The 11,031-nt window shown below is 48.9% G+C and overlaps 1 protein-coding gene across 1 annotated transcript in view; it reads left to right on the top strand.

Moving 5' to 3' along the window:
* The first annotated feature begins 2,039 nt into the window (after window positions 1-2,039).
* LRP2 (LDL receptor related protein 2) overlaps window positions 2,040-11,031 on the top strand; it is a 196,811-nt gene continuing 187,819 nt past the window's right edge. The window contains exon 1 of the mRNA XM_084892365.1: window positions 2,040-2,189. Coding sequence (XP_084748491.1) covers window positions 2,117-2,189 — 73 coding nt within the window. The 5' untranslated portion in view covers window positions 2,040-2,116. The remainder of the gene's footprint in view (window positions 2,190-11,031) is intronic.

Here is an 11,031-nt window from a genome sequence, read left to right as displayed (position 1 = left end):
AACTGGAGCTCAAGCTCTCGCATCCCCGTGCGCCCACGCGGGTCTGGGGAGCGAGGCCCCCCCAACCCCCCCCCCTCCGCGTCCCTGTCCACGCATGCGGCCCCCGCCCTTACCCCCCACCCCCCGGCCCGCGGGCCCGGGCGACACCCCCCCCCGCCCCCCCCCCGCCAGCGCCCGCCGCTCTTTGCACCGCGCGGCGCGGGACGCTCATTGCCATGCAGCCGCCCCGGGAGCGCTGGAGTGGCCTGACCCCGGCGCGGTCTCGTACCATCGCCCCGGCCGCCCGGAACCGGCATAAATCACCCCGGAGACCAAAGCGCAGCTTTGCGCCCCCCTCGCCGTTTCCCTCCTCCCCCCGCCTCCTGGCCGCCCCCCCCCCGCCCCGGTCCCCGGTCCTGTCTCCTCCTTGGAGCAGCCCTGCGCTACCCTGTGGCTAGGGACGTTTCCGTGGTTTGAGCAGGGAACTCTGCATTTCCAAATTCAGACACTGCGAATTAAGGAATGTGATTTAAAGAAAGCCACGACTCTCCCCGGCCCGTTCTCACACCCTCTCTTTTGAAATCCTAGTTTTCTTTTTCTTGTCTATTTGCCCCTCTCTCCTTGTGTGTTTCAAAAAATATTACCTATAGCCGCCCCTTTTCCTCCTCCACCACCACCACCACCCCCAGCTCCGCAAAGCTTCACCGACCTCCCCAGCACACGGAAGGCACACGGTCCGAGCCATTGGGAGCAGCAGAGCCCTGGAGAGAAAGGGTGGCATTCACTGCCAGGCTCTTGCCCCTGGGGAGGTGAGATGGAGGGACCCTGCCCGGGAATTTGGTGGAAACAGGGCTGCTGCCGCGGTCACAGCCCCGTTAGCTGACGGAGAGGGCTCCTCGCTCACTCTGTGGACCAGGACCCAGTGCCCGGGGCCCTGGGGCAGAGGTGGCCCAGAGACCGGGGTGTCGGAGATCCTGGGGCGACCCTAAGCCCGGGAACACCCCCTCCGCGCCCAGGGCGCCCAGGGCCAGGAGCCAGGTTGCACCAGCCCTTCTGTATTTCCCTGTCGCCTCTGGTGGCGCGTGCCGCGCTCGGAGGGTGAGTGCCAGGCCCTCCCTGCCACCCGCCAACCAGTCTAATGCTGCCCAAGGAATGGGCATTCTCTGAACCTCTTATGCGTTTCTCCTTGAAATGCCAGCACGACGGCGAAGATGTCCATTCTTCTCACCTCGCTTCCCAATGAACAGACTTGGAAGAAGCGCCGTCTAGCTGCGGCACCTGTAGCGCTGGTTCTTAGGAAAACCTACACAAGGATCCAAACCGCCTCCCCAACCTGGGTTACCCCCACCCCCCCCCCCCACCCCAGGGAAACACACAGAGCACCCCCTGTCAGCGCTGCAACTTTCTGAGGGGAGCCAGGGTGTCCTAGAGGACGTAGGAATTGCAGACCGGAGGATGGCCACCCAGCTCTCCAGCAGGCTCTTGACTCCCTCCCTTCCTTCCCTCCTTCTTCTCCCTTTTCTCTTAGACTGTGTCGGTGGCACATTTCAGAGGCAACTCGTGCGGAGAGGCCGTGCCGCCGTGTCGGGGTGTCGGTGTGAGTCTTGGCATGTGAGTGCGTGACTGTGAGGGTCTGTGCGCCTGGGCGTGGAGGCGTGGAGCGGTGAAGGGTGCGCGCACGTGGGCTGAAGAGTGTGTGTGTGTGAGACTGCGTCAGTGTGATTGTGAGCGTGTGCAACGGTGTGTAAGTGCGTGTGTGTGTGCGTGTGTGTGCGCGCGCATGTGTGTGTGTATGTGTGAGCGTGTGTGTGAGCGTGTGTGTGTGCGCGCGCGCGCCTATGTTCGAGTCCCACTGCTCCCCGCGCTGCAAAGTGCAGGGGGCGGGCCGGCGGCAGGGGGCCTGCCCCGCCGGATTCCCGCATGCTAGTTCCGGGGCGGCCGGGTCTAAAGGGCTTTATCCTCCGTCTGGAGGGTGGGGACTGGCGCGGGTAGAAAAGCGGGACGCTCTGGGCGGGCCCGTTCCCTGCCCCCAGGAGCCCGCGAGGTGCGGGTCTCTCCGAGCGCTCCAGGCGGAGGCGCTGCTGCCGTGCGCGCCCACCTCCGGGGAAGGAACGGCGAGGCCGGGGCGGCCGGCGGGATGGAGCGCGGGGCTGCAGCGTGCGCGCTGCTGCTGGCTCTCGCCGCCTGCCTGGGGCCGGCCAGCGGCCAAGGTAAGCGCCCGCCGGGCGGCGCGCTGCTGGGGCGCCGGGCTTCCCAGGCGGCGGGCGGCGGGCGGAGGGGCTCGAGGCCGGGGTGGAGCGGGTTGAGGGGGGTGGGCGGGCGGCAGGACGGGACTGCGGCTCCCTCCTGGGGCGCTCAGGTTGCCCAGTGAGGGGCGAGCGGGATCTCCCTTCCTCCGCCCGCGTGGGGACTGAGCAGCCGCAAACTTGAGAAAGCAGTGCCCCCCGGTGTGGGTGACAGCGCACCCCACGGGCATCCCGCCTTTGTTTCCACGGGAGTTTGTCCCGACTCCTCGGGAAAGCACTTTGAGATCGGACCCCGGGGAGCGGAGGCGCTTCCACCTGCAGCGCCCGCCGGGGAGATCCCTAGGCGCGCCCGGCTGCGGGCTGCAGTGCCCCCTCCTTCCAGCGGGGAAACCTGGTCCCGCGGTGACCCCCCAGAGACCGCATCCTGATCCAGGTCATTTACCAGCCGAGATAAGGCCGGGCGGCGGGATTGGCTGGGAGGGCGGCTGATAGACCGGAGCGTTTTCTGGCAGGGTTTTCCTTTCCAAACCGGCGCTGGGAGCTTTTGTGCTGATGAATGGGGCGCGTCCGCTGCGCGGCCAGGGTTTGGAGGGCTGGAGAGGGGAAAGTTTCTGGTTTTGAGCGTCTTAAACTTCTGGCAAGTGGTCGGGCCGTTTACGTTTTTTACAGACACGGAGGCAGAGAAAGAGAGAGATAGAATAAAAGCAGTAAGAGGGGAAGAGGAGAGAGAAGACAAGCAAGTAGAGAGGATAATGGAGAGAAGAAGGGGAGAGAGAGCTTGAAGATAGAGCGAGAGGGAAAGAGGGAGAGAGAGAGAGGGAAGGAGGGAGGGAGGGAGGGAGGGAGGGAGGGAGGAGAGAGAGAGAGAGAGAGAGAGAGAGAGAGAGAGAGAGAGAGAGAGAGAGAGAGAGAGAGGGCGCACCAGGGATGAATGGGAAGGGCGAGGAGGAGGCTGGGGAACCCGCGAGCTCTCCCCTTGGCTTTGCGTTGCTAGGTAGCAGCCTGGAGCCGCGTGTGACCGACCACCAGACAGACAGCGGACGCTGCTGCCTCATGGGAACGAAGCTGTCTGTGGGGATGGGAGAGACCCCTCTCCCTATTTCCCCTCCTGCTTCTTCTCGTTGGACAACTTAATTGCCCTACAATGAAAATGAAACCCCTATTGTTGGAGGATTAGCCAAAGCAATAAATTGATTTTCCTGGATCACGTATTGGAGGTTGATGGGGAGTGTAGAAGCCCCCATTTGCGGTGGAGAGACGGCGGGGGGAGGGGGGGGCTTGTGGATGGGCCGTGACATGTATTCAAATGGTTAATCTGCTTTTTTCCTTCACTTCTTAACGTAAGCTCCTTAGAATCAACTAAGTAATTATACAGCAACTCCTAGCAATGCCCATTTCAGACTTCCTGGGAAGAAGATTTGGAAAGGCCAGCAAATCCCACCGGTCTTGTAAAAATCTTTGGAAAGGGAGGAGACTTAATAATTCTTTGAACACCTTTCCAGTGTAACACAGAGAGGATTTATTATTGTAGAAAGTTTGCACCCTCGGAGGGGTGCAAACTTTCTACAATAATAAATCCTCTCTGTGTTATATATATATATATATCCCATGGGTTATATATATCCCATGTCCTAACTATAGCCATAGGATTTACTATATGTCCCTGTCAGTGCCTGGCAAAAGGAAACCTTGTCTGGATTCATCTGGGATACATTTGCATTGTCCTCGTATAACCAAACACAAACATAAATTCTCTCCGGTTGGTAGTTTAGTCATCAAATGATTGGTACTTACTTTTCTTGGTAGTTTAGATCTCTCTCTCTCTCTCTCTCTCTCTCTCTCTCTCTCTATCTATATAATATCTATGTGGCAGGTCTTGTTCTAAGTACTTTATATTTATTGACTCATCTGATCTTCATAGTACCCCTTTGAAGGAAGCACTCTTACTCTCCCTGTTTTACAGAGGGGAAATGGAGACACAGAGCAATTAAGTAACTTGCCCAAGATGGCACTGCTAGAAAATGACAGGACTGTGGGGCAAATCCAAGAGATTCTGACTGCAGGGGCTATAATTTAACTGCTAAAGGATGGCCCTCTCTCTGTCTCTGTTTCTTCTCTCTTGTACTAAAAATGTTACGCTCTTTAAGTTACCATCGATGTGTGAGGTTACTAAAGAAGCTGGGCCTTTTGTATGTCTTTGCCATGTTTGATAATATCCGCTTGCTGCTCTGTATCTGGGTATTTTTTTCAGCAATCTTCTCCAGGCTTCTATGACCCAAATCCAAGTATCCTCACCCCTAGTCTTACTGCTTGATCATTTTTACATGCTTGTTCTCTGAATGTCCTCAACCTGGGAGGTTTTTAGATTCATGTTATATTGATTCTAACTGATTATATTGTAAATGCCCTTATGCTAGCACCACATTTTAGGTAAGATCTTACTGCAAACTTTGCATTATTAAAAATTAGAAAAGACCTCTGAATATTTTATGCTTAGTCTTTTAAAAATTATAGTATATCTATAGCTAAAAATTATTTGCATTTTCCTCATTTTGTATAGTGCTTCTCCTCCCCCCCCCCTCTTTTTTTTTTTTAAAAAGTCCTCACCCAAGGATGTCTTTTCCCCCATAGATTTTTAGAGGGAATGAAAGGGAAGGTGGCAGGGTGGGGGTGGGGGGCAGAGGGGAGAGAAGAAATATTAATGTGAGAGGTGAGAGAGACACATTGATTGATTGCCTTTTGAATGCAGGATGAACCTGCAACCAAGTGCTCTTGACCAGAAATCAACCACTGAGCCAAGCCAGCCAGGGCTGTATAATGCTTTTTAAGAAAAAAACTTGGGAAAGCCTGAATTCTGGTGCCCAAAGACTTTGTCATTTTCTAGCTGTGTGACCTTGGGGAAGCCACTTCATTTTGCATGGTTCAGATTACTTATCTGCAAAATTTATGTGATAAGAGCCCTAGCTGGTTTTGCTTAGTGGTTAGAGCTGAAGGGTCCCGGGTTTGATTCCAGTCAAGGGCACATGTCCAGGTTGCAAGCTTGAGCCCCAGCACGGGGCATAAAGGAGGCAGCCAATCAATGATTCTCTCTCATCATTGAGGTTTCTCTCCCCTCTCCCTTCCTCTCTGAAATCAATACAAAAATATTTTTTAAAAATTGATATAAGATAATTTATTCTGTGGCATTTTATCAACCTAAAGAGATAAAAGTACTTTGACACGTGGTGTAAGGTGTAAGACATGCATACATTGAGCATAAATTAGAAATTATATTTATTTATTATATTGACCAGGACTTAAAAGTAATGTATTCTTTTATTTACTATTCATATTCCCAGTTTCCAAATGCACACAGTCTTTAAGTATTTTTCTTTGAGAAATTCTTTGAGGAATTCCCAGATCCAAGGATTTGATTTGAAACTTTTTTGAGACAATGGTATTGATCTTTAACAAAGTTATATTCTTTTACCCAATAAAAATTTGGTTATGCCCTTTATACAATAGTTAGTATCAGCTTTTACAATTCCATCTTCCAGTAACATTTATTTGTTTAAAAAGGTTGCAATCTTTGGACCATCACGTCTCAAGTCTCTGATCCGTTGCTGCTGCTTTTATTTCACAACAGTTGGCTCCTCTTTCTCTGCTTGAAGTTCTTCTTTGCCTGTCTTTATTGGGTGTCTGCTTAAACTCCCTTCAATCATGTTTCAATAGAAACGTACACTGTTATAGCTGGAAGCAAAGTTAGATATTAACTAATGTACTTGCATTTTTACACTTGATCTTAGCCAAAAGGCCGAGAAGCGATTGTACTTGCATTTTTTATAGGTTAGTAAACCCTGGAGGGTGGAGAGGGGACTGAAAACAGTGAAAAGAAGGGTAGGTTAAACGTTTTGCCCTCAGGGCTGGTGGCCTTCAGTAAAGCTAAAATCTGATCTCAAGGTTCCTCATTTTGTCTTTCCACTTATCAATGTTTATATACCTGTTCTTTGAGTATCCCCAGCCTGGGTTTGGTTCTGACTTATCAGGTGAGACAAAATATGTTGAAAAAATAACCTTGGTGAATCTTCTTTTTTATTTTTATTTTAAATCTTTATTGTTGAGAGTATTAGTTATGTCTCTTCCCAATGCCTCCCTTCACTCGGTTTCTGCCCCAGCTTTTCTCTTACTGATTTTAAGATTCTCTCTTTGTCCTTAACCCATTTTAATTATGTGTCTTAGTGTGGGTCTCTTTGGGGTCCTCTCTTTTTAAAAAAATAACATATTTATACTAGAGACCTGGTGCACGAAATTCATGCACGGGGTGGAGGGGGTGTCCCTCAGCCCAGCCTGCACCCTCTCCAATCTGGGACCCCTTGAGGGATATCTGACTGCCCGGGATCGGGCCTAAATGGGCAGTTGGACATCCCTCTCACAATCCAGGACTGCTGGCTCCCAACTGCTCACCTGCCTGCCTTCTTGATTGCCCCTAACTGCTTCTGCCTGCCAACCTGATCACCCTCTAACCACTCCCATGCCAGCCTGATTGATGTCTAACAGCTCCCCTGCCAGCCTGTTTGCCCCCAACTTCCCTCCTCTGCTGGCCTGGTCCCTCCCAACTTCCCTCCCCTGCTGGCCATCTTGTGTCCACATAGAGCCAGGATCTTTGACCACATGGGGCAGCCATATTGTGTGTTGGAGTGATGGTCAATCTGCATATTACTCTTTTATTAGATAGGATAGAGGCCTGCTGCACGGGTGGGGGCTGTCTGGTTTGCCCTGAAGGGTATCCCAGATGGGGGGGATTCCCTTGCGTGCCCCTCCCCCCCCTCCCCCCCAACAGAGACGCTGGTATTTGGGATTTATTTACCTTCTACAATTGAAACTTTGTAGCCTGGAGCAGAGCCAAGCCTCTTGCTCGCTCTGTGGCTGGCAACCATTTCTGTTAGGATTTATGTATCTTCTATAATTGAAACTTTAATGCCTGGAGTGGAGGCCCGGGCCAGCCAGGGTGTGTGGAAAGCTTTGCTTCCTCCATTGCCAGGGGCAGCCCTAGCCTCCCTCCTGCTCTCGGTGGCTGTAGCCATCTCTCTTGGGTTTATTTGCATACTCGCTCTGATTGGCTGGTGGGTGTGGCTTGTGCATGTAGTGGAGTGATGGTTAAGTTGCATCTTACAGTTTTATTAGGTAGGATTGATTTCAGAGAGAAAGAGAGAGATAGAAACATCAATGATGAAAAAGAATCATTGATTGGCTTCCTCCTGCACGCTCCCCACTAGGGATCGAGTCTGCAACTTAGGCATGTGCTCTTGACAGGAATTGAACCTGAGACCCTTCAGTCTGCAGGCCAATGCCCTATCCACTGAGCAAAACTGGCTAGGATGTGGGGGTCTTCTTGTCTGGGACTCTGTTTCCTGGATTGTATTTCTTCTATTAGGTAGGGGAAGTTTTCTGTCATTAATTTTTCAAAAGTTTTCAACATTTTGCTCTTTCTCTTCTCTTTCTGGCACTCCCATAATGCAAATGTTGGTATGCTTGAAGTTATCCTAGGGGCTCCTTATACTCCATATTTTTTCTTTTTTTTTTTCTTTTTGCTGTTCTTATTGGGTGTTTTTTTGCTTCCTCGTATTCCAAATCATTGCTTTGATTCTCGAAATCCTCTATTCTATTGTTGAATTCTTGTGAATTATATTTTATTTCAGTTAGTGTATGCTTAATTCTGACTAGTTGTTTTTATGTCTTTGAAGTTCTCACTAAGATCCTTGAAAGTCTCTTTAAGTCCATTGAAGTTCTCATTAAGTCTCTTGAAGCTCTTAGTAAGATCTTTGAGTAACCTTTAACCATTGTTTTAAACTCTGTATCCAGTAGGTTGATTGTTTCCATTTCTTTCATTTGTGACAGATTTCCTTGTCTCTGAATTTTGGCTGCTTCACTGTGTTTGTTTCTATGTATTAGATAGACCTTTTCTATGTCTCTTGGAATTGGTAGAGTGGCCTTGTTTATTAGGTGTCCTGTAGGGCCCAGTAGCTCAGTCTCCCCAGTCATCTGAGCTGGGCACCTAGGTACACCTCTGTGTCTTGTAGTTGAGCCTTGATTGCTGTTGGTATCACTGGGAGGAACTGACCTCCAAGCCAATTGGCTGTGAGGACCAGCTGCAACTACAGTGGAAGAGCAGCTGTGCAAGAGACAACCCTATGGGGCAGGAAGCCCCCTTCCCAGTGGGGCTTTAGTGCTCACTGAGTCTGCCCCTTGAGTGTGTTACTTGTGAATGTGTAGAGTTGTAATCTGGTATGGTCTGAAGCTGTCCCCTTGGTGAATCTCCTTAAAAAAAATTGAATGAGTTACCTGTCCCAGGCCTAAGAGGAAAACTATGATAGATGAATGCAGCCATGCACCATGTGCTCTTAGCTTGGTCCAGAACTTATGCTGTAACAATGCTCCAGCTCTCTCAAAGACCCGTGCAAATGTTTCCTAAGTGATTTATCAACAACCTCAGCACTGTGGGATGATGGGGAAGAGTGAGATTTTAGGGTTAGATTTGGGTTTCACTCTTTTTTTTTTTTTTAAATGGTGTCTCATTTTTTTTTTTTTTTTTAATATATTTTATTGATTTTGTACAGAGAGGAAGGGAGAGAGATAGTTAGAAACATCGATGAGAGAGTGATCGATCAGCTGCCTCTTGCACACCCCCTACTGGGGATATGCCCGCAACCAAGGTACATGCCCTTGACCGGAATCAAACCCGGGAACTTTTAGTCCCCAAGCCGACACTCTATCCATTGAGCCAAACCGGTTTCAGCTGGGTTTGACTCTTGACTGCCACTTACTACCTTGAAAATTCAGTAAAACACGTATTTTAATTTTTTATAAGTAGTTGTTTGAATGATGCACTTGTGAATGTTAACATGCTATTTTAGTGGTTGCAACAACTTCACATATTAATCTGGACCCATGTTTATAAATGACATAAACCTAAATTAAAGTACTTGAAATAAAAAAGGAAGTTTATTGAAATACATAATTGAAAAGATAGGGCTATTAGGTGGAACCTCGTGGGATTGCTGTGATTCTAGAATCTAGAATCTAGATTATAAATAGTCAAATATTGGCAATTTCATTCAGTTCAATGCATTATAAAATGCAGGCCCAGCCTATATCATGCTGATCTGGTTTCTCTATTTCCTGGTTATGAGATGACTCTGTTTTCAAATGTGTTCCCTCTGGTGCTACAAGATGATTGCCCATGGTTCCTGGAGCCACAGCCTTTCATGTCATGTTTGCTAGAAAAAATCAAGAGTTTTTGTCTTTATTCCTAGCAACAGTATTAGTTGCATCTTAGGGGTTCTGCGTAGGTCGTTGGAGAATCAGTCATTCTATCCAGCGACATGAAGTGTGTCCATGGCTTAGGCTTGGGTTACATGCTTGGTCCCTGGATTCATGGACAAAGGATGGATCCCAGAGGAAAACGGGTAAAGCTACCAAGAGAATGATAAATAGGTATTGGTCTGCAAAAACAAGTGTCTAGGTGTGCTCTCCCTCCAGGGAGCACACCTGTGTCATCCCCCCCTCCCCCCTTCCACACAAGCACCATCCCTTAAGCTCTAAGGGAGCCCATGAGACTTGCAACTAGGGAAGCAATGAGCAACAGCACCTTATCCTGGGCTAACCCTCTGAACCTGTCTCTAAGGCCCCATTTCCCATCCTTTTCTCTGACTTCCCAGTGAGCTAAGGCAGTCCAGCCTAGGCTCTCCTGTTGCTTCTTTTAAGCCCTTCCTTGTTTCACTCTACTAAGTATATTTTTACTGTGACCAATAAATACTTGCTTGCTTTTCTTTTCTTTTTAAAAAAATATATTTTTATTGATTTCAGAGAAGAAGGGAGAGGGAGAGATAGATAGAAGCATCAATGATGAGACAAAATCATTGATCAGCTGCCTCAAAATCATTGAGCTGGCATCCTAAGCATGTGCTCTGACTGGCAATTGAACTGTGACCTCCTGGTCCATAGGTTGACACTCAACCACTGAGCCATGCTGGTAGGGTTTGCTTGCTTTTCTAAACACAACAACAACAACAACAACAACAACATACACACACAAAGAAAAAAAGTGTCTAGAACACCTTAACAGATAAAACAAACATGTTATTTAAATTTTATATAAAGACAGACTTGAAAAGGCTATAGAAATTTTTGAAAAATCTGTTTAAAAAATTTTAAAATTGATATCAGAGAAGGAGAGAACCAGTGATCAGCTGCCTCTAGGTGGGGATGGAGCCTGCAACCTGGCATGTGTTCCAACTGGGAATAGAACACTGATATTCTGGTTTATAGTCTGACACTCAACCACTGAGCAATACCAGCCAGGCTTAAATATGTTTTGATTGCTTTTATTTTATTATTATTTTTTAAAAATATGTTTTATTGATTTTTCACAAAGAGGAAGAGAGAGGGGGATAGAGAATTCGAAACATCGATGAGAGAGAATCATCGATCAGCTGCTTCTTGCACACCCCCCACTGAGGATGTGCTCGCAACCAATGTACATGCCCTTGACCGGAATCAAACCCAGGACCTTTCAGTCTGCAGGCCGATGCTCTATTCACTGAGCCAAACTGGTTTTGGCTGTTTTGATTCCTTTTAGAGAGAGAGGAAGGCAGAGGGAGAAAGAGGGAAGGAAAGAGAAGGGAGAGAGAGGAGGAGAGGGAGAGGGAGAGGAAGTGGGAAAGAGGGGGGGGGGGAGAGAGAGAGAGAGAGAGAGAGAGAGAGAGAGAGAGAGAGAGAGAGAGAGAGAGAGAGAGAGAGAGAAACATGGATCAGTTGAACCAGACCG

This window comes from Pipistrellus hanaki, assembly GCF_964339955.1.
Source record: "Pipistrellus hanaki genome assembly, chromosome: 8".
Lineage (NCBI taxonomy): Eukaryota > Metazoa > Chordata > Mammalia > Chiroptera > Vespertilionidae > Pipistrellus > Pipistrellus hanaki.
Note: the sequence above shows the minus strand (reverse complement) of the source record. Positions and strands in the feature narration are given on the sequence as shown.